The sequence below is a fragment of the Eublepharis macularius genome, chromosome 10, assembly GCF_028583425.1.
Source record: "Eublepharis macularius isolate TG4126 chromosome 10, MPM_Emac_v1.0, whole genome shotgun sequence".
Lineage (NCBI taxonomy): Eukaryota > Metazoa > Chordata > Lepidosauria > Squamata > Eublepharidae > Eublepharis > Eublepharis macularius.
In genome coordinates, this window is record NC_072799.1 from 94,634,910 (window position 1) to 94,659,304 (window position 24,395).

Sequence of the window (24,395 nt, forward strand, 5' to 3'; positions counted from 1 at the left end):
CTTCCTTGGTTTGGATTATGAGCAGGAGATCAGCATAGAATGGACACAGGAGCTGAGTGGCTTACAAGGGTTGAGTATGTTGACCGTGCACGTGGCACGCCACTCACATACAACACTGTTCAAGAGGCCTATCCCAAGCACCGAGGAGGCAGCAAAGCACTGGACTGGATCTACCACTATCCCTTTGATTCAAATCAATGTATTAGCCAAGATCCTGTGGGATCTGTTTCTACTCCGCCCACCAAGTAAGCCGTCTTTTCGGAATGTTCTACCACTACCTTGCAGAGCCCTACGTCTTCTTTACTAACTCTCCAGTCTGGAAAGTAGTTTGGATAACAGCCAATCTTCAAAGGAAGCTGGATTAAGAATACATGCACATGGATGTCAGCGATTTCCATGTAAGTTGTTGTGGTGCCTAATTCCCAAACCATCTTTGTAAATAGAAAAAGGATCATTTTCAAAGGAAACTTAGGTGGGGGCAGAGAAATCAGGTGCATGCTCAGAATATGTGACACCTTTCTTTCTCTCTTGGGTATTGTAAGCAGTGCTTTCCACTGAGCTACAGCCACCCCGACATACAGACTAGATACCTGGTATCGGCGTGCGGTCTGTGTGTTTCTTCATGACCAATGGACTCAACATGGGTTTCAGAGCATGAGGGTTCATTTGAAGTCTCAACAGCCCCAGTTCTTTCCCTATTGGCTGCCTTTTCCAGGTCATCTTTAGCCTCCACATTGGCAGTGGGAAGGTTTTCCCATTTCTGATGCTCAATTTCTGTCACTGGCCCAAAGTGCACAAACCTCTGCCTGGGGCTGGAAGCCTTCTTGTATATTCTTGCTCTGTGGCTTGCAAAATCATTTCGATTGGCAGCTTCCACTGCCGTTTCAGAGGACAGAAAAGTATCTTGAGTGTCTATCAGTTCCTCATCACTAATAAGCAAGGTGGGGGAAAAAGGCAAATCAAAAACAACTAATAAACAACCCAACAAACAAAAGGAAGATTCAAAACAATAACCCTTACTTATTGCACCAAGAAATTGTTCATATGCCAAAGTGCGCAACCCAAATCAAACAATTATGCAAATCTGTAAATACTGATTCAACCCCATATTAAGAAAATGATGTGAACAGACCCAAAAACCATTGTTTGGTGCCGAGCAATAGCACAATGTCTCTTGCAAATCTCGACAGTAACATTTAGAAATGGCTGGCAGCAATTTTGGTTTTTGTGCTGGTATCTTTTTACTAGATTGTGTCCTCAATTTCTGCATTGAACGAGATAGAGAGCTATCATCTCGCCTTGATTTATTTGGGCATAATTCATTTTGAAATACCTCTGAGATTGCCCGTGATGCTATTCTTAGCTTTGTGGAAAATAAAAACTGCAACGCTTCCCTTGGTTACTTGTAGAAGAATCCAAATCTCTCAGTCATCAAGGAACCCGAACAAGCACCTGCAGGTGCCTAATAATTAGACAGCAGAATTAATAGTGGATGTGACTGCATAACCCCCAGCTTGATGTGTGCGCCTGGGCTGAACACTGCCCCTGCTCATTTGGAAAGTGAAAAGACAGTGCTTAATGCTACTACTGTGATTACAAAGAGTTCAGGAAAAACCTGGACATATTTTGTGCGCCCGTTATGAAAGCATTACCTGGTTTCCCCTGAAACTTTCAGCCGGTCCCACGTCTCTTTGTCTGCTTGTGTTAGACAACCTTTGGTAAGCACTGACAGGTCCAGTTGAGAGGGGCTAGCCTGCGTTTTCCGTCTAGACAGGTCCTCCTCTCCCCGAGATTGCAGGAAAGGTTTCTCTTCCTGCAGGGCCACTTTCTTCGGCGAAGCCCGGTCCCCGCTAATTTAATGCATTCCAGAATCAGGGAGAGAAGAACCGTTTGGGGGAAGCAGAAAGTGAGCAGTGGTATGCCAATAATAAAGTCCAGAAGAGAAGATATAAATTAAATGGTGTGATGGAGAGAAAGAGACAACGTTGGAGGGGAAGAGCAGGGAATGGAAGCAGGAACCTAATGCTGCCACTTCAGCACCTCCTAAGTAGACCCTGTACAGAGACTGCTGCCAACTAGTGCTGGCGCCACCATTTCTGAGACCCTTGAGCTAAGCAACCTCAATTGACCCCCTTTATCTGGAAGTGGAAGGGAATGAAAACGGAGAATGCTCTCCTATGGTCTATAACTTTCTCTGGGTGTTTCATGCAAATGGGAGAAGAGCAGCATGACTGGCACGGTGGACCCTTTTCCTGGTCTGGGGGCACTGGCAAACGCCTGGCCTCACCCTCCGCTACAGCCAGCCCTGTTCACTACAGATAATCTACACATTATTAGCCCCTTGATGCATTTTGGCAACAATGTTTAACTTATCAACGATCTCTCCTTTTGACAAGGACGATGCCCACTTCCCATACTATAATGAAATAACACTTGTTTTTTTGACAGTGACCAAATAGGCAACCATTGCAAAAGTCCACATTTCCCATTTCTGTTATGATCTCCATATACCATTCTAAGACATGGCCCACATAAGTCAGACTGCAGATTTCAAATGCCAAAGCCCATTATTGTCTTCACTAAGACAGTCCATTCCATATGATCCAAAGCAGATGAAACCAGTAGATATTTCAAAAGATTTCTGAAGTCTCTGGGACAGAGATTCATCATTGCAGTCGTAATTAATATTACCAGAACAGAGGAAAAAATGTTCTGCAAATTACGTCTCTCAGAATTAACAAGCAAAATCTATTATTTTTATCCTCCACAAGAAATTACTTTATTGCTAAGCATTATGAGGAGTGTTTGCGGAGGGGACACAATGTTGTCCTAGACCTGCCAAGAGAAAAATGAAACAGATGGGCATCGTATCTCAAGAGACAACAGAGGTAGGCGAAATTACTAAAACTGATCTTTGATCTCCTAAAGTAACACCAACCAAACTCTGGCTCTATGTGATCTTGTTATTGTTCTGATTAAAAGATGTGTTCCTCTGCAACATTTAAGAGCTTGTATTCACGTCAGAACAGGTACACACAGATGGTTTTCATACTGCTACTACAACATTCAAGCAGAAATGTGGGAAGCAGTATATGCAAACCCACGAACTCGGTTTTCACGGGGTTTTGCCCAGCATTCCTCTACCTGTATCTTGCGTCACCCATTCCAACCCAACAATTCAACTTAACTTGCATCCACATAGCATTAGGTATTGCATTGTTATTGTGCTAGAGCCCTCATCTACATTCTAAGCTGCCTTGAGTTCCTCCAAGGTACAAAGGTGGCTAATAAATGTTTTTGACAGACAGACAGACAGACATGTGATCGGCCCGCTTCCTACAACTCTTACAATTCTCTGCATCTATCATCCTTTAGGTCAGACAGCTCTGAATCAGCAGCTTTCCTTTCCAATACAAAATGGGTACTTTTCAGTGAAATGTGTCTGAAAGGGTTTTTTTTATGCCCAAAATGCTTTCTTGGCTTATCTGAGAATAGTTCAGTTCTCTTAAATTTGAAGTCTTAAGGAGAAAAGAATTGTTTGGAATTCAGTATGTCCAAAACCAACAAAAATTCAATGTGGACACAGTCTGACAATCAAGTAGACCTTCAACTGCAGATATGCAGGTAAGAAAACATGCTCAATTTTACTCAACCAGCTAAAATTTTCAGAATGGATTAAATACAGAAAAAGCAGATTTGCACACCTTGCACACTCCTGTTTCATCTTCTGCTTCTTTCCTTTTCCCCGTTCACCTTGCTCTTTCTTTGTATAGGGTCCAAGCAGATACTGGCTAAAGGGCAATGTACATTTGGGTTGATTTAGTTTGGCTCTCCGTATGGCAAAATCATCCTTCTCTAGATCAGGCATTCTCTCATCTCGTTCGTCTTCAGAGCCAGTATCCTTTCGTTGATAGCACAAGATAAAAGGGTTCTCTTTGCGGAGGATAATGTCTGGAGTAGGGTCACTCGTTTCATATATGTGCTTTTGACTGATACATAGCAAAGTTAAATAGAAAAGCCAGATGTGGTACAGAGAAAGACAACACACCTCTCCACACTCCGAAAAAAGCAAACAAAACATGCTTATGTGTGCGGTTAGTTTAGAGGAAGTCTTCATCAATTAACACTCCATGCTGCAAAACCCAGAATTCCATGCATGGACAGCTAGCAGCACGAGGTCTTTAAAAATTTTTATTGTGACAAGTGTAGGGTGCCAGGAAGTACTGACTGCTTTCAAATACTTTGTCTTTTTTAAATCAGAAAGTATCAAAACAATTTCTGGCCAAGTACTCCGTGCCCTTCTAGGATCTAAAATAAATTATCACAAATTTCTCTTCCCATGTTTGTCATGAAGTTTGGAACATGATCTCGTCTTTGGAAAAGTCAAGAGCGTGTCCATCTTTGTCAAAGTTGTTAGGCGATGGACCCAATGATAACTATCATGGAACAGAACGAACACTGAAGCTCCGGGCTTAAGAGGGGAGAAAGCAGCACTTGAGGGGCTTCTCTTTAAAAAGGGACAGAAGTCATGTCCCTTCTGGAATATGAAAACCCAGAACCCGGAACAAGCATGAAACAAAGGCTGCTGTTCACGAGTGGTACAGAATTTCAACATTAAGATTTTTTCAAGCCACAAAAAGGTCCCCATCCATTCAGAATCTCTTCTCAAGAAGAACATGGCACCGGTGGCACTTCCTCTCATTGCATAAGCAACACAATTATTGGGAAACTCTAGGAAACCAGATACAGAACTCGATCTGCTGCAATACTGTACAATTATTATTGATTTAGGAAGTCTAGCAACATCTCCTATGACCATCACCACCACCACCACCACGACAAAACCAGTGCAATTTCATTTTCAGTTGTTTGATTTGGGCTGTAGTTTTGAAAGCAGATGCACAGAATTGTTTTAAAAAACAAAAGCCGGCACTGTTTTTTCACTCATTGTAGACTGACATAGGGGGCCCAGGCGTCACAGTTCTGAGGTTCAAGAAGTGACAAAGGAGTTTCACATCAAAGCTGAATTTCATACCAACATTCAGGGCTTTTTTTCAGAGGGAACGCGGGGGAACGGAGTTCTAGAACCTCTTGAAAAAGGTCACATGACTGGTGGCCTCGCCCCCTGATCTCCAAACAAAGAGGGGTTTAGATTGCCCTCTGTGCCGCCAAGCAGTGCGGAGGGCAATCTAAACTCCCCTCTGTCTGGAGATCAGGGGGCGGGGCCACCAGCCATGTGACCATTTTCTCTGAGGGCAACCCACTGAGTTCCACCACCTCTTTCCCCAGAAAAAAAGCCCTGCCAACATTTATGACTGAAGTGTGAATTTGGGGATCACCCCATTTTAAATCCCTCTAATTAGGAAATGGTGTGTGTGGGGGGGGGAAGGACCAGAAGCCTGATCGCATCTGAACAAAGAAGCAGCCTCACATTCGAACAGGAGATTCTGACTAGCTTGGAAATATATTTTCAAATACTGGACATTGAAAAAGATGGCTTGCCACCGTGTCATATGCAAGTTACCCATGAAGAGTTGTGCCTGCTCACAACAGACTATGTTCCTTGGTACTTCCGAAGGCCAGCTGGAGCTTGAAGTTGCTCCGGGCTGCTTTCACACCGGGGTGGGAAAAGCCTCCGCAGTTCAAGTGGCAGCAAGCAGAGTTCAGGCACTCCGGGATGGTATTCACGTGCCCCATCCCTACAGCACCCACCATCAGCACCACCCCTTGCCAACCCCTTCCTCCTGGTCAGCAGTGTCAACTGACAACCACTCTGCAGCGAGGCAACCCCCTCGCCAAACAGCTGGGTCTCAGCAGAGTGTTTTTTTAAAGCCCTGTAAATGGCTGGGGTGGGGGTATCAGAGCTGAACTTCAACAACTGAAGCTGTGAGCAATGGGAGGGAAGCTAGGACAGTTTAGCCAACTGTAGACAAGAAAACAGGGAAATGTAGCCCATATTAATTCTTTGGAATGCAGTTTGAATTAAAGTCTTTGTTTTCTCATCCCCTCCTTTCAGCTGCCATTTCTAACCAATTTTTTAAAGCGTCTTTCAAACTGGTGGGGGCACAGGAGAGATCCTCTAGGATCTGGAAGAATCTGCCAGCAGTGCTCTGCTAGTAGGGATTCTGCTCTTCCGTTGGCACTCCCTGCCTATCGCCACCATCTGCAAAATCTGCACTTGGCATACAGAAAGGAAAATACTTCCGAAGACAACGGATACGGAAAGAACTGCTTACAGCCGCAGATGCTGAACAATGTTATTCGACCCAAAGGCAGTACAAGGAGTCTCCTTGTAAAGCAAACACGAGGAGCTCTGCAGATAAGTTGGCTTCAGAACTGCCCCGCCTTGGCTGAACAATTGACTCGCCCGCCTGCATTTGCAACTAGGAAGGGAAAACCTGAAGCTGCAAGACTGGAGCTGGGCCTGCTGGCCTGAAGCCGCTGCCCTCCTCCAACGTACACATTCTTAAAAAATTATGCCCAAGGGACCCCTCTTGGTCATGGCATTTACTGGAGACCTTAAATGAAAATTCCAGATTCTGAAACCATTAACAGGGTAGCCATTACATAAGGCGGGTCCGTTTTATTAGTATTCTGGTGCACGTCCAAGTTTTGTACTTTGTTGCTTTGCATAGTGCAGGTATAGAAGATGATGTCGTTGCTGTTTATACACAAGGTTTTGTTCTGCAAGCTTTAAAAAAGCAACATGGGAAGAGGCTTCACATGTTCTAAGCAAGGGGCCGTTAGAAGGAGGATGAGCCGCACACACGTCTCTTCTATGTCTATCTGGGACAGACTTGCACATCTCCTCTGTGGCGAGATGTGTGAATCCCAAACGCCTGGCCCATGCATGCAAATTCCACATCCACAAGCATTTACAACAAGCAAAGCCATTGCTTTCCAAAGCTTCGTTATTGAACAAATGAGCAGAAGTCGGGAGAACGCATCAGGGCCGATTCCAGACGGCCCCCCGCCTCGCGAAACGTTGCGCGTCGTCGCGCAGAAAACGCGAAATATCGCGTTTTCTCGCGCGAGTTTTGCGCGATATCGCGCAAAATTCGCGCGAGAAAACATGATATTTCACGTTTTCTGCGCGACGATGCGCGACGTTTCGCGAGGCGTTTCGTGAGGTGGGGGGCCGTCTGGAATCGGCCCAGGTGTGCCCTGCACTCTTCCATTCACATTTCTCCTAACACTGATCAAACCAGCCAAAGCAATCTAAGAGACAGTTCTAACAACGCACCAGCGGATGACATGAGCAAAAACAACTGCTTTGCACAAGCCATCTCTTTTAGGCAGCACCACGGAGTTGGGTCAGACTAGAGATCCACTTGCATGGAAATAAAAATGGAAAGCTGAGCAAGTTGGCCGTTCCAACATGACACGGGCCACATTTGGTGGCTGGCAGCGCACTGCAGCACTATGTGCAATTAAACCCCTTCAGTGCTGTGGTTCCATCTGCACTGCTGTTCGTTCATCTGCATCCCAATAAAATGAAGGACTCCAGCTATCATCCGCTACTGTGCAAAGATCACACTACTTCATCAAAGGTTTAATGCAAAGACTTCGGCAGGGATTGCACCATACACTTTTCATCCTTGAAGAAAGCTATTTTGTTGTCTTCGAGACTATTGTGTACCTTGTAAATGATCTGTCATCGTGCACGGCCTGGGAAAAGAGGGGTGTACGATCAGGCTGGAGCTTTTAAGCCGTAAAGAATAGTAGAAATCTCAGGGCAGGAGAGAATCACCTTGTCCAATCTCACGCCAAGCCAGAAGCTCTTTACAGGCTATCCTCTATACTATACGGGGAGCGCGTCTCTTGGTGTGCGTGATCACCGTTTTGTGTGAAACAGGCAATGCATCTATCTTCCAGATATTCTATGCATTACCCAAAACACAGATTTTCATGTTTGCACACATTTAATCTGAAAAATACTTGTGTTGTCAGTTTCATACAAAGCAGCGATTACATATACCAAGAAGAGAGCACACAGGACACTCTCTTGGTATGCAAGAGAAGTGCCAGAAACTTAAGCCTGAACCAACACACAGGACTCCTCCAACAGATCGACCCTGCTCATCTGCTCCACAGATAGACAGACAACAGAGGCATACAAGTGTGCTCCGATTTGCTAGCAGTGATGCCATCCTTACAGCATATTGTGTGTGTGTGTACCAATGAGTTGCATATTTCTTACACTCCACAGTTTAAATCAGATGTTCTTTAATGTGACTGCTTACCCCACCCTCATCCATTTAATACAAACTTAAGCATAATTCAGCCAGTCCAAGAAAAAAAATGTAATATTTAGAAGCTGCTATATGTGCCCCAAAATTAGTGCAATTTTTTTACCTCAGCTAAGAATTATTACAGTTGCATCAAGTGAGTCAAACATTACAAAACACTGCAAGGCACAGCTGCAAAATTCCTGTTAGTTTCTTCTAGTGTGATGAATTATGAGACAGTAAAGAGTGCATGTCTTTATTAGGCTGATATTTTTGCATTACAGGAAATGACAGAAGGCAAACCAAGAATAACCACACAGCAGAGCAAATGCTAAAAACATGCGCACAGAAAGTCCCACCGCCTGGGGCTGACCTGCTGCCATAGCGCTGCGCTGCTGACATGACCTTAATACCGGCCTGTTCAAGCTGTCTTAACTTTCTGAATTTTTGGGGATCTTTTTCGGCATTTCTGGACCCTGCAGCTTTGTTTGCAGAACGTGTAGGAGACCGCGGTAAAGGGCCTCTTGCACTTAGGCGCGGGTCTGTCCGACCAGGGGGGTTCCCATTGCCCGAGAATTCCTCTTCCAATTGCGCCAGTGCGTCACTTCCCTCTTCTCCAATTGCTTCAGGACGGCTCTTGCTATCAAGTTCACACAGGGGGGCAGGATTACTGCACGGCCCCCCCCCCCCCGCTCCTTTCCTGCCAGTTGCTTCTTGCAGCAAACCCAACCCGGACAAGTTTCTCCAGCAACAAACCAAGAAGAGGGACAACCCTCCCCCCCCCCCACACCCCCCCCCCCCAACTGGGCAAAAATCAGAAGAAAGATGCCACTGTTCCAATATACAGATACGCACTGAAGAGATACAGTCACGATTGTCTGACATAAACATAATTTTTTGAAAAAAGATTGCTTAAAAAAAAAGAATCGGGAACCTTCCCAGGCACATGGTTCAGCCCTCGTCCAGACATTCTGAAACAGTCAACGGCCGGGAGGTGCTGGGCGCAGGGAGGGAGCAATGCCGGTCCCAGGATGGCCCCACCAGCTGAGGCTGATTCCCAGCAGTCTCCCATCAGCACAGCAGGCCAGAAGTGGGGCTGCTGCGCTTGCGGAAACCACAGTCAGGCAGAGGGCACAGCCCGAGGCCTGCCGCTGCTTCCCTCACGGCTGCTGCTGTTCTTACTATTATTATTTGTACAGCATCTTCATACTCTGCAGCACGTGACAGAGACAGGTGCCTCCGTCCCTTTGAGCTTAAACAGTGGAAGATACCAAGCAAGGAAGGGAAGGGAGCTGAGGGGAAGAGAGAGGAGAAGGCGGTAATTCCAGAGGAGGTAACCAAGTTAGCCTGCAGCAGCAAAATAAAAACAGGACTCTGGGGGCACCGTCAAGTCTAACGACATTTATTCAGGGTACGTTTTCATGAGTCACAGCTCACTTCATCAGAGCCATTAAAATGTGCATTCACATAAGCCAATTATATTTGCAAAAGGCAGATACAGGGTGGGGGTGGGGGAGAGGACATTACAAAGAAAGGCCAGTTTAAAACAGGATCCAATAAAAACAGTTACCAGTTCACTTACAATAAAACAGGGGTCCAGGGGCACCCCAAAGATCCACAACATTCTCCTGGGTTAGAGCTCCCTGCATCAGAGGCACCTGACATGTGAGTTCTGACCCAGGAAAGCCCCGGCCAAGCAACGCTGCACCCGCCTTCATCAAAAGGTGGGTTTCCAGGGAGGAGGCAGTGGGAGCCACAAGTACCACCTGCTGAAGTTATAAAGCAGCGGTACTCACTCCACAGAGACCCACATTCACAATTACCATCAATCCAAAGGGTAACATTTACTTCTGTCCCTGGCACGAGGTCTGCATCTCAAGGAGGCTTGTGGCTTCTCTGTTCGGTGGTAGCTGTTTCAAGGTGGGAACCATGTGAAAACCACAAGCCCCACCAGGCAAAGGCCTTGCCCACTTTCCAAAGACATGGGGCAGGTGCCACGCTGGGGAACAGACGTGCGGTGTGTCAAAGAGCCACTGAATGAGTACTCCTGTTATAAAGCACCTGAACCAAGACTCTGGACGCAAGCAGCACGCATCGTCTTAACATGAAATAACGCCTTGCTAAGAACGCTGTGACACTGGCATGCCCGGTTTTCAAGGAGGAGTGAGGATCCATGTGGAGCGAGACGGCACACGAGCAGCGCAGCTCTCTTGCGCACACAGCCATGTGCAGAATGGCAATGACCAACCCAAGCCGGGTCTTGCAGAAGACCACGTTCTCCCCACACTCCTCTTTGACACGGCCTAGGGAAACTGTGTGGGCGAGGATGCCAAAGCGAGCGAGGGAGTCCTCAGGCAAGCGAGGGCTCCAGGGTCAGAGCTGAAATTTGCCCTTGCTGCCCGGTCACGCCCTTCAGCCCTGTCCATGGTACAAGGGGCATAAAATTGCACTGCACATAATGCAATTGTAACATCTCCACACGCCAAGAATACCCCGGCCATCCACACAGCATTCTTCCTGAGGCAATAATACTTTCCTTAGTATTTTCCAATTAACTAAGAAAAGGAAAAATGCTGTCGACTGTCTTACTCGAGATTAAGAGATTCAGATTAGGGGGCCCTAACCTGGTTAGCCCTGGCCAAGGCCTTACCTGAAAGGTGCCTCTCCTCCTAGAGGCGACGTAGCCGTGCTCCAGCTCTTCCTATACTCCTCTCGTTCCGCTTTCTTCTTCTTAAGAGGAGCCGGTATGTAGGCAGTCTGGTTACTCTTATTGGGGAGGTATTGATTAAAAGGCACAACTGATTTGGGTTCCCCACAGGAGATCCGCCTGGCAGACATATCGTCTTTTTTCATGTCTGGAATCTTTCGATGTGGCAAGTCGGATTCAGAGTCGCTTCCTCTGCCTGTTTTTTTTAAAACAAAACAAGAGGCAAGTTTAAATATTTAATCAAAGTGTGTTGGAATAAGAACCTCAACAATGAGTTTGGGCTTGTGGATCCAGAATGCCAGAAATCTGTAAAAAGTGATGTTAGGAGGTGCTCTTGAAGCAAAAGCTGCTCCTATACAGATGTGGAATGGAGTTCTTTAAAGCTGTCCCACTGAGCCTCTGGAGATTGGAAATGCAACGTAAAGCTTCACATGAAGAATTTTACAAAAGGCAACAGATACATTTACAGTAAAACATAGCTGAGTTGCATTAAACATTCCACTGACTTTTGTTTTAAGATTTATATAGCAATTGCAGTGAACGCACATTTACATCTTATAGAAGTTCCTACAAGATCCAGGTTGGATCCAGAACTTTGATGTTGGGTGAATGTAGTAGAACTCCTCTAAACTTTTGCGGTATTTACGTATTTTAGAAAGAAAACATTTAAGAAATTGGTTGTTGTGGGTTTTCCGGGCTGTATGGCCGTGGTCTTGGCATTGTAGTTCCTGACCTTTCGCCAGCAGCTGTGGCTGGCATCTTCAGAGGTGTAGCACCAAAAGACAGAGATCTCTTTCAGTGTCGTCAGGAACTACAATGCCAAGACCACGGCAATACAGCCCGGAAAACCCACAACAACCATCGTTCTCCGGCCGTGAAAGCCTCCGACAATTTAAGAAATTGTTACATATTAGCTCCACAACTTCTGGAAACTCACACGCAGGGCGTGAAAGGGGTGGCCATCCACACAGGATCATTTATTAAGAACATCACAATTCAACACAGTTCTGCTGTAGTGTTCTTAATGTATCATTGCAGTCAGTGGCGCACCCTGAGTGGGTTGTTTTCTGCATGCACGCTTACACCGGGTTTTCTGGATATTTGAACCAAAAAATTCAGATCTGCTTTGGGCCGCTGTAATTCTGCACTTGAAGGAGTCGGGCCAAAGTGGTGTTATCCGCACTAGAAAAATGACCAGTTTCTGCTGCAGAGGCTTTCTGGGGGAAACGTCAGTTTCGTCAGTTGATGGGCTGAAGACATGTCATTTTTGTCAACTGATTGGCTGAGAAAACGTACAAGTTTTTTTTAAGGCTCCAATGGTGCAACATTGCTGCTTAAACTTTGTTTTTTTTAAAAAAAAAAAGAAGCCAAAAAGAATAGACTAAAAAGTACAGGAAACACACAGGAAAACTTTAAAATATCAAGTGGGATTCAGGGCTCCTGTAGACTTTTTACATAAGCCATATTCCATCAGGTGCAAGTTTTTTTTTAAAGGCATCAATATTGCAATGTTGCTGTTTAAATTTAAAAAAAAAATTCAGGAAGAAAACTGGATTGGTTTCTCTTCAATCAATCGGGGTGCAAGGGGATAAAGAGCACGGTGAAAGGCTGGGGCACGTCCAGACCTCACACCAAAGGAAGTGTTCTGCACTTCAAAAAAGCCATGGTTCGACTTCGTTGGGGAAAAAATTGGGGTATGTGTGCAGGGAGAAAAGCCACAGAAAAGCCGAGGAAAGATAAATTCTGCAGTAGACATGGGCATGAATCAAAATACAAATCAAATTTCATGACAAATCGGGCCAATTAGTGTATCGTGAAAACGCATTTCATGGGGCTGCATTTTTCACGAAATCCACAACTTTGGGGGCTGATTCATTTGATTTGTGAATGCTTTGTGATGCTAGACAGGCTGGCACTGATCCATTGATTCCCTAGGCAACATAGGCCTGGAATATCTGCAGACCTTTTGTTGCCATGGAAACCCTAATCTTAGCCCACATAACCTTGATAGGCTGTAAACCTGAAAGCTGAGCAATGTGGGTCTACGCAAGTTTACCTGGGAATTCTGTTTCCCTTCTCCGCTTTTAAAAATGGGATGGTGGAGTAGCAGCGGTGGCAGCAGCTTCAGCAGCTCCTTTTTTAAAAAAAATCTATAAAAATGTGAAGCTCCTCGCTGCTTGCCAGCTTCAGGAACCCTTCTCTGACTCTCTACCTCCTGTCCTCCTGCTGCTCTGACATGCCTTCCCACCCACCACCCACCCCCAAGCTCCCTGGAGTGGATCTTGAGCAGATCCACTCTGCTAGGCTTTATATATATATTTGTTTTCAAATAAGTAGCAAATAAAGAGAAGAGAAGAGCAGAGAAAAAAAGAAAAGGAGAAAGGAGTTAGGAAAAGGAAAAAGGAAAAGTAAATATATCCATAATATCCTGCTTACAGCAATGCTCAATATATCATTAAACATTCTTAGTAATAAGATATACTATTAATAATAAGACATTTGAATCCTTTTACACTCTTGGCAAATTCAAGTCTTCATGTTTATTTGTAATCCAGTTGTGGAACGGTATCCAGGGTTCGGCAAACTCTTCTTCCATTTTCCCTTTTAATGTCATTGTTAATTTATCCATCTCTGCTGTTTCCATAATCTTTCCCACTAGTTCTTCTTGAGTTGGTATTATTTGTTGTTTCCAAATAGATGCTAATAGAATTCTAGCTGCTGTCACTGCATGTATTATAAAATATTTTTGGTCTTTGTTAAATTCGTCCAGGATGCAATTCAATAGGAGCAATTCTGGCTTAAAAGGTATTAGTATCTGTAAAATTGTATGGAGTACTGTATGTGTAATTATCCAAAATCTATGTATAACTTTTTACAAGTCCACCACATATGATAAAAAAATTCCTGTACATTTTCCACATTTCCAGCATTTACTTGGAGTATTTTTGTACATTTTAGCCAATCTATCCAGAGTTAGATACCATCTATAAAACATTTTATATATATTCTCTTTAAAATTTACCGATTTATTTTCATATTAACCTTCCATACTTTATTCCATTGTTCTGAATCAATCTCGTATCCCAAGTTTTGTGCCCATTTAATCTTACCACCTTTTGTCACCTCATTTTCCTTCTTCATTCGCATTAAAAATACGTACATTTTTTAAATCAGCTTTTCATCAGAAGCACATAACAGGTTTTCAAACTCAGTTTGCTCCGTATAACCCCTCCCCCCATTTTTATCTTTTTGATATCTGGACTCAATCTGAACTCTTGACCACCAATCTATATTGATATCTTGCTTTATCAATTCTTCTTTTTAAAGACCCTTTATCATTCAATAATTCTTTATATCTAAAATTTTCTCTGTTGAACTTTCGTTCAACTGAGTAAAAGCTTCCAAGGAGGAGACTCATTGTGGCATTTTAGTATAAATTAATGGTACAGTTTTTTCCCAAACTGAAAGAATATATTTCCGTATTATTTGATTTTTAAAATATTTATGGAAAGTAGCTTTACCATACTAAACAAATGCGTGCCAACCTAGCTTTAAATCATGTCCTTCAATTGCCAACAGTCTTAAATTCACTAACGTAATCCACTCTTTCATCCACACCAAACAACATGCTCTATAATACGTTTGCCAATCTGGCAGTGAAAAGCCTACATTTTCTTTAAAATCTTGAAGTGCTTTCAATTTAATTCTCGGTTTTTTCCCTTGCCAGATGAATTTTGAGATTAGCTTATTCAGCTCCTGAAAAAAGGATTGATTGATGTAGATGGGAATAGTTTGAAATAAAAACATGAGGCGTGGTAGAATATTCATTTTGATGGCTGCAATCCTTCCCATAAAAGATATTTGAAGATGTCTCCATCTCTCTAGATCTTTCTTGATTTCTTGTAGTTTCACGCAGTTATCTTTCATCAAAGAACCACATCTTGCAGATATATATACTCCCAAATATTTTACTTTCTTTTCTGACTGGAATCCTGTCGATTTAATTAATTCCGCTTCTTATATTGAAGTCATGGTTTTTGTAATAACTTTTGTCTTTTGATAGTTCACTTTCATTCCTGTCATCGCACCATACTCTTTAATATGGTGCATTAATTGCTTTATGGAGTCCATTGGATCTTCTAATTAGAGATGGGCACGATCTGAATTACGATACAAAACCCCCCACGATAATGTCAATCTTTCAATCGTGACCTGGTGGATCGTTGTCTTCCATGGCAAACGATCCAGCAGTCGGGAGGAGGCTGGACTGGGGCGATCGTAATAGGATCGGAAAGCTAGACTTTCAGGTGCCAATAATCTGTTCCCCTGGCAACAGAATGCCTGAGCTCTGTTTGAAACTTGATAATATTTCCCCTAGCGAGGAAAAGCAAACAGTGGCTTCCTAAGAAAAATATAAGCAAAGTGAGAGGAAGGGGTTAAGAGAGAGAGAAAACAAAAACCCCTCCCCTAGCTTTGAGTGTGGCTATCAGCAGAAGCTGTTTTGTGCCGTTGAAAGAGTTAAGAAGAGATCTCACCATTAACTCTTTCAAAAACCCCTTGCTTTGAGAGCAGCTATCAAGCTGTTTTGCACTCCTCTCCTGCGTTCGTTCAGTGCTGAAAGAGTTAACTAAAAAGAGATCTCTCTCTCCTCATGGCTGTCCAGTGCCTGGTTTTTGCAAGAAGTTGGTATGTGATTTGATGTTTCATTTGTGTTTTTCATATTTAAAAAACCATAGGATCCGTGAGGATCCATGTGGATCCTGGTTTTACTTTCTTCCTGTTTAAAATATGCTTTTGGAAGACTGGCTGTTTGCTTTTAAAATCGGGTGGGGAGGAATGGATTCTATCCCTGCTTTTTTAAAAAGCTGGCTGAAACTTGTTGATGGGGTCTCTCTCTCTATATTTGGAGAGGCAGGGACGAGTTAAAAACTCCCCCCCTCTGCACACACGCGTGCGTGCGTGTGTGTGAGAGAGAAAACCCTGGGTTAAAAACTTCCCCCCCTCTGCTCTATATGCGTGTGTGTGAGAGAAAACGCCAGGTTAAAAACTTCCCCCCTGTGTGTGTGTGTGTGTGTGTGTGTGTGTGTGTGTGTGTGAGAGAGAGAGAGAGAGAGAGAAAACACCAGGTTAAAAACTTCTCCTCCTCTGCTCTAAGTGTGTGTGGGGGGAGGGCCCCTCCGATCCGATCCCAGATTGGAAATGGGACTTGATCGGAGTGAATCGGTGATCTGGGATCATCACCAGCGTGGATCCATGATCGGCTTGATCAGTATTTTTTTGGGGATCGTGCCCATGTCTACTTCTAATATAAACATTAAATTATCAGTAAATGCCTGTAGTTTATATTTATGTCCTTTACCTGTTGCTCCCTTAATTTCAGGGTCCTTTCTAAGAGCTACTGTCAATACTTCCAAGGTCAATATGAAAATCAAAGGTGAGAGTGGACAACCTTGTCTTGTCCCTTTTTCTATCCCAATTGTATCAGACAAATTATTATTGATAATTATTTTAGCCTTTTGTTTTTTGTCAGTAGCTTCTATTGCTCTTATGAAATTTACTCCAAAATCCATTTCTTTCATTTGCTCTATAAAGAATTGCCAACTGACATTATCAAAACCTTTTTCAGCGTCCAAAAATATCATAGCCCACCGCTTTTTCAGGGTGTACTTCATAGTATTCCAGTAAATTTAGCATAGTTCTAATATTAGTTCTCATTTGTCTTTTAGGGAGAAATCCAGGTTGGTCTTGATGTATTATTTCCTGCAGTATTTTTTTTAAGCCTCGAAGCTAGTATTGAAGAAAATATTTTATAATCACAATTTAATAAAGATATCGGTCGATAATTCTTAATTTCTTTTAAGTCCATGCCTTCTTTATGAATCAACGAAATAGTGGCATTCATCCAAGATTCCGGTATGGTCCCTTCTTCAATCACTGTAGCAATTGTATTCTTATAGGGTAGTAGAATAATATCTTCCATCGCTTTATAATACTCTGCTGGTAATCCATCTGGTCCCAGAGTTTTCCCAATATTTTGCTTGTGTATAGCCTCCGTTACTTCCATCACTTTTATAGGGTCGTTAAGAATTTGTATATTCTGAAAGTTTAGGGAGGTCTTGCTTATGTAAAAAGTGCTTTTGATCCTCTATTGGTATCTCCATCTTCCCATATAATTGTTTATAAAAAGATTCCACTATTTTCTTCAGATCTTCCTTTTTGTCCTCTCTATCTTCGTAGCATCATATAGTCCATGTATCATTCTTTTTTCTCTTTCCTGGCTGAGTTTATAAGCAAGCCATTGTCCTGGTTTATATGCATATTCAAAGTAATTCTGTTTAGCAAATTTGACATTTTTAGCAATTTCTTCAGCTAATAATAAATTAATTTGATTTTGTAATATCTTAATATTAGATTTTAAATCCAAGTTTAAGGGATCTCTTTTCAAGCCTTTCTCATTTTTCTCCAGGTTCTCTATAATCTCTTGATATTTTTGTTTTCTTTCCCTTTTCCACTTGGTCGCATATCTTATCACTAGTCCTCTAAAGAAGGTTTTACTTGTATCCCAAAAAATTCTCATATGTGTTTCTGGATTTATGTTTTGTTGAAAATAATATTTCATTTCTTCCTTTGCCTCTTGTACAAATTGCTTGTTTTTCAACAGTTGTACATTTAATCTCCATCTAAATTTCTTAGGATCATCATTTATTTAAGCAATATTGGATTATGGTCAGCAAATGTTCTTGGCAGTATATCAACATCTTTAAATTCCTGTATTAAAGTTGCAGAGAGCCAGCACATATCAATTCTAGACCAGGAATTATGGCTATCAGAATAAAATGTTTAGTCCCTTCCCATAGGATTCCTCAATCTCCAAATATCGATCAATTTAAATTCTTCTGCTAGTTTAAGAAAGGATCTTGGTAGGAGGACTCTTGAATTTTTCTCTTTTTTACTGGACTTTCTAAGTCTTGATCAAAACTAGCATTAAAATCTCCAATCAAACAAATATCTGCGTAATCAAAGGATGCCAAAACTCCCTTTAATGAATTATAAAAATTTTCTTGTTGATCATTTGGTGCATAAATCATTACTAATAAAAATTTCTTTCCTCTTGTAGAAATCTCTACCAATAACTATCTACCATCATCCACCAAACAAAGTTAGGTTCCAATTCTGTTTTTATATAAGCTACTATACCTCTTTTCTTAACCACGTCCATTGATGCAAACATCTGACCTAATTTTTTACATAACAAGTAATGCTGATCCTTCCTTCTTATATGCGTTTCTTGTAGACAAGTGATATCTGCATTTAAAGTTTTTAATTGTTTAAAAGTTCTCCTCTTCTCCACCGAGTTTAGACCATTAATATTGGTTGAAAAATTTTTTATAGTCTTTCCCTCCATTAAGGATGTCCCCTCTTACTACCTTCTTTATTCTTTCTTGGCATTCTCTGTGATTTTGGTCCACTTGTTGATGCTTTCATCAGTTCACTTTCCGGCTCTTCTTCCAATGTTGTGGAGTAGTCCTGAGTAGAGGTTTCTGGTTCTTTTTCTAGTTTGGGATCTGTTTTGGATTTATTTTTCTTGTAGGCACGCTGAGTTTTGATCCATGTCTTTCTATAAAGTCTTCTGCTTTAAATACTGAATCAATCTTGTATCTCTGGCCTTCAAAGGTAAAGAGGACACCTTCTGGAGTTAACCATCTAAAAGGAATTGAATTCTGGTTGAGACTTTGAGATAAGAACGCATATTCTCTCCTTCTTTGTCTTATTTTCCATGGGATGTCTTTCAAAATTCTAATCTTTCTTCCCTGCATCTTAAGTGGATTTTCATGTGTTATTTTTAGAATGTGGTCCCTAATTGAGCATCTTGTAAATTTAATATGAACTTTCCTCGGCAAATTATTCTTCTTCGCATATTCTGAACTGACTCTATATATCAGGATAATTTCTTTCATAATTCCTTCAGCTTCCTCTTCCATCACTTCCACCAGAAGCTCTGCCATAACCCTCTTCAAATCCTCTCCTTGTTTTTCTGGTATATTCTGGAATCTTAATACATATGACTGATCTTTCCATCTCAAGCATACTTATAGAGTTCCAGGTAACTCTTTGCTGTGAGTCTATTGCAACTAATCTTTGTGTGGCAGCCTCTGCCTTCAAATCTGCTGCTTTAATTTGTTCAATCATATCCTGTGTTGCCTGTTTATTTTCAACAAGCTGGGATTAAAAGTCATTCATTTTACCCTTCAGCTCCATGACTTCTGTGTTCATGTTCTTAATTTGTTCCACCACTTGACCCAGAGTATTTTATATTGAACCCATGGTAGCTTGTAACATATATTGCAAGTTATTCTGGATTTCTACCATCATATCCTGTACTGGGAAAGTGCTTGTAGACAAAGGAGGGGATGGCTTTTTGCCTGATTTACTCATCTTCCCTTATTTTTATCAATTTTTATCAATTTCAATAAACCAATTTACATAAACCAACTGTTATTCAAAACCAACCACCAGATATTATTCTATTCACTTAAACTTTACAAACTTTTCCAATAAATCACCAAATGAGAGAAACTATACAAAATAAAAATGATACATCACCACATTCAAATCATAGACTTATAAGTTAGTTCCCCCCTCCCGTCTTCTTTTTACAATGTGGGAAAGCCAATATCAAATGTCTATATATCAACCTCCAGTAGATGGCAGTAGGTGATCATGTATGAAAAGAATATGAAGGTTATTACTGGACAAACTTCCAGCAGTTGAAAGAAAAACTTCTTTATCTATACTCCATTCATCATAGTCACAACAAAAATCGCCAGTATAAATTGTAATCCAACACCAGAATATGGTGGAAGCCCCAGTACTCCTTCAGAGAAATTTCTTTTCTTTTTGCAGTATTCCCTTCCAAAAGTAATCTTTAAAAACTTACTGTCATTAAACAAATGTCTCAAGTAAGCTTAATCCACTGGTACCAATACACCTCCAGCAACAAAGAAAAAAAATCATATTCCATATAAAAAAGAAAAACAGGAAAACAGCAAAGTAGGAAGAAACGGTCTTCAATCCACTGTTCTATTCTGTTCCTCCAAAAAGCCAGTTAATCCAATCAATAAAATCCGTTTCAGCAAAACAGTTTCAGCTCTTAGCCTTCAATTAACAGTTTGGGGGGTGGATTGATCATCACGTCTTCTCCCCTCCCTTTTATCTTTCTCTGAACAGTAAAGTTAAATTATCTACTAATTAAGCCATAAAGTCTCTCTTTCAAACAGTCTATGGCTGATTTACACTCATATTTCAAAGCAGAAAGAGTTGTAAGCAGAAAGTCCTTCTAATTAGAAATGCTGAAATCCCAGAGGCTTTCAGCTAAGATCATTATGGTTCCTGTCTCTCTGTCCGTGTGAAGTTTTTTCTTTGGAGGGTTTTCCCTCAGCTGTTACCAAGGGGAGCTGCTCCAAAAGGCATTCCCAAGCTTCAGGTGCTTCCTCCAAAAGCCGCCTTTGAGTCCAGTAACATCTGGACTCCTCCAGACAGGGCAGGTCAGTTGTGTGTTGGGAAGCTCTCCTCAGTCGTAGCTGAAGCTCGCTGCTGCACTTCTGGTTTTTTCTCTGCTCGGCTTTTCCTTCAAGAACTCAGAGGCGATGGGGAGGGGGGAGGACACGTTAGAGCAGCAGAAGGATGGGAAGGAAAAGTCAGCAAAGAGAACCTGAAGAGAGGAAAACCGAAGCAGAGAACCTGAAGAGAGGAAAACCGAAGCAGATCTGCTCTGCTTGACTTTTCTTCCAGCAGTGGCAGAAAGGAGGCCAGGAGGACGGGAGGGAAAAGTCAGCAAAGAGAGCCTGAAGAGAGCTACTTGGAGGGTGGCTGGAAGAGAGCCTGCTGAAGTCTCCCTGCGACTTTGGCATCTCTGGGTATGAAGGGGGCCATTGTATGGTCCCAGGATCTGACGAATCATGAACCGAATGAATTGTTTCACGAAATGGGACAATTGCATGAAACTTCATGGTTCGTGGAACGTGATGAACCACAAAATTCAGGGTTTGTTTTTTTCCTGTTTCATGCCCATCTCTATTCAGCAGCAGATGCAGCCTATTTCCGTGCAGAATGCAAAAAAGTATGGAAAGTGGTGGCTGTGGAGATATTTTTGAATTAAATACCTGGATTGCACCTGGAATATCTCTTTCCCCCTCCTGTAAAAAAGAAGCAAGATATTGCTCCAACTATAGGCGTATTCTATTCAGTGCAAACTTACGCTGGGAGAGCCAAGACAAGTTTGAGAAAACAATTCCCAAATAACAAAACTTCTTAACTTGCTGCATCCATTTCTTAAATGCTATATTTTATAAGTATTCTTGTTAAAAACTGAGCACCTTCTTGTTTACCATGATCCACTTCTCAGGGTGGATAAAAATCAATTTTTTTAAAAAATTAAAATTGGATTTTAAAAATTTAAACTAGATTTTGTTTGATAAAATGCTTTTTGAGTTAAAAGCTATCTAAAGATAGTTTTCTATTTAAGATACATTATCGCACAAAGATTTTAAGTATTAATTTTTAATTACGTAGTATGAGACTGTATATTCATGTAATGTTTAAAAAATTGTAAATAAAATCCATTAATTGGCTCATCAGGGCCCCAATGTCATGTTCTCCCAGAGATTTCTATAAAATTATTTTGGGCAATTTTTCTATCTAGAAGATACAATCACAGATGCTTGGTTTTGCAGTTCTCAAGACTGAATTTGTGTCCACAGAGATAACATGCCTCTTCTTAACAGCAAAAATGTTTTAAAATAAACACATAGAATTGAGAAAGAGACCTCAGCCCTATTGTTCCTCTGCAAATCTATGTATACAGAGTTAACCCTTTAACTCTCAAGTGCTAAGTTTCAAGAATTTCAGAGAACAGAAGATTGTTTGGGGTGGATAAGGAGGAAATGTTAAGATCTAAGTGTGAGGAGAGATGGGCAAGCAATACAAATGGAACTGAAACATTTTGAGCCAAATACTCCAGAAACCTTGAGGGTTTTGTGAGTGTAGCCTGAGATTTATCATAATATTCTCTCTCTTGAAGAGAAAACCTGTAATGGCAGCAGGTCATAAAACAGACCCCAGTTTGGGAATATTTTTGTTTAACCATGTGGATGTTTAAGTAAATACATATAATAACAGAACAGAACAGAACAGAACAGAACAGAATAGAATAATGTTTTAGTTAAATAAAATGATTTAAATGGTTATTGTTATTTGTATTGTCGAAGGCTTTCACGGCCGGAGAACGATGGTTGTTGGGGGTTTTCCGGGCTGTATTGCCGTGGTCTTGGCATTGTAGTTCCTGACGTTTCGCCAGCAGCTGTGGCTGGCATCTTCAGAGGTGTAGCACCAAAAGACTTGTTATTGTTATTGTTAATGATTATTTTTCTCCTTCCAATAAAGTATAGCAGAAAATTTGTCCAAATATAAAGGACTAAACTATTAAACCTTGCAATGATTTCATAATTATCTATTCCACATGGTAAATAAGCAAACAATCATTAGTTTTATGATATAACTGTAAAACTAACTTGAAGAGTTACTGTTCTCAAACTGCAGAGGAGTTAGCCGTGTTAGTCTGTGGTAGCAAAATCAAAAAGAGTCCAGTAGCACCTTTAAGACTAACCAATTTTATTGTAGCATAAGCTTTCGAGAATCAAGTTCTCTCCGTCAGATGCCTGATACAGAGACTGGTCAAATACAGAAGAGCAGGAGAGAGAAGAGGCAATTAGGGGGGGGAAGGGGGAGGGAGCAATCAAAACATTCCTTTGCTAGTATATGTAAACATCTCCTTTTGGTGTGTGTATCAGTTGGCTTCAAAGGAGTTTGCCCTGTTAGTTTGTAGAAGCCAAACAGCTAGACCATCCAATTCCAATGCAGTATGGGCCTTCGATAACCACAGCTCTCCCTGCCAGATGCATCTGACAAAGAGATCTGTGGTTCCTGAAAGCCCACGCCAGGTGCCACTGAGCTCCCCCAGACCCCACCTCTGTAAAGGAAATCTGTTACCTGTGGTAATGTGGTAATGTGATAACCATTCATAGTCCCTATTCAGTCCCAGCTTGACAGAGTCAAATTTGCGTATGAATTCCAGTTCAGCAGCCTCCCGTTGGATTTTGTTTTTGAAAGGTTTCTGTTGAACTACAGCGACTGAATAGGGACTATGAATCAGGCATCTGACGAAGAGAACTTGATTCTCAAAAGCTTATGCTACAATAAAATTGGTTAGTCTTAAAGGTGCTACTGGACTCTTTTTGATTTTGTTCTCAAACTGAAACCTTCATCTGGGTTGCAAATATTAAGGTTATAGCAGGAATGAGCCTTTATGTAGAAAACCATGATTTAAATTGAATCTTACCGATTAGTGATTGAAATCATGATTGAAATCAATTTGATTTACATCAAATCCACCCCGCTACTTCTTTTTTTACTGTTCTGCATCCCAAGTACTATTTTTATTGCCCTCATTTTCTCATCATGCTGGGTCCCACCTCCTTCATTAATACAACTGATGTCTGCTCCAAATCATCTTACATTTCACAGCAAAAAAGCACTCATGAATTAGATAGCTATGATGTAAGCCTTCTTTCTCTCTCTCTCTCTCTCTCTCACACACACACACACACACACCGCCAACAACAGTAAGTGAGGGAAGACTTCACATGCAGAGCTGCCGAGTCAATATCAAGTACTCACAACTCATAAATCAAAATTCAAGTCAAGATTATTTTCCACTTGATGGGGTTAGCGAGGCACACCATATTTCCACGACTGAAGACAGCTTCTCAAGTAGCACGTGAGTTGCCGTTTTTCCATTCCCCACAAAAGGACCACGCATCACACATTCAACAGGAGCCCCTCACTGCTCACCATCACTGCTTCCCCTCAGCACCACATCTGGAGATGGCGTCTGCTGGGAGCGAGAGCCAAAGGAATCCAGGCTGTCAAAAGAATCATCTCTACCGTGGCAAGGGGGAGAAAGAGAATCGCTCCGTTCCGTGTCCCAACAATCTATGTAGCCACTGTCACGGATGCTGCGCTTGGGGCTCTCGACATCCTCGGTCTCCTAAGGTGCAAAAGAAAAATAAAGTCACCTAAAAAGGAAATCCACTAAGGCCTCTTTCTGCTTTTAATGCATGCACATACTCCTAACGCCCGAGACAGACAACAACTTTAATTTTTTTTAAAAAAAAATTTATACTTTTTATTTGGCAGATTACACAATTAAAACAATGTATTAAGAGCAGTATAAAACATACAACCAAGAATAAATAAAACTGGATTACAAAATAAGGGAACAGAGCACTTAAAACTGCATAATACATGGAACATAACAGTATAATAATGTGTCATAGACCCCTCGAGAATCGGATGAATGCTATGTGCCCCCTCCCCAGAAAAATACACATGAACATACAACA

General features: G+C 41.8%; 1 protein-coding gene across 7 annotated transcripts in view; it reads right to left on the reverse strand.

Moving 5' to 3' along the window:
* Nucleotides 1-24,395, reverse strand: part of LIMCH1 (LIM and calponin homology domains 1) — a 317,657-nt gene that overhangs the window by 73,999 nt on the left and 219,263 nt on the right. For 5 of the 7 annotated variants that reach the window (XM_054990316.1, XM_054990315.1, XM_054990319.1 and 2 more), the window contains 6 exons: nucleotides 23,845-24,040; nucleotides 10,879-11,131; nucleotides 8,602-8,868; nucleotides 3,705-3,989; nucleotides 1,653-1,850; nucleotides 591-929 (listed from right to left, as the gene is read on the reverse strand). In XM_054990316.1, coding sequence (XP_054846291.1) covers nucleotides 591-929; nucleotides 1,653-1,850; nucleotides 3,705-3,989; nucleotides 8,602-8,868; nucleotides 10,879-11,131; nucleotides 23,845-24,040 — 1,538 coding nt within the window. The remainder of the gene's footprint in view (nucleotides 1-590; nucleotides 930-1,652; nucleotides 1,851-3,704; nucleotides 3,990-8,601; nucleotides 8,869-10,878; nucleotides 11,132-23,844; nucleotides 24,041-24,395) is intronic. The other 2 variants (XM_054990321.1, XM_054990320.1) reach the window with 1 other exon arrangement.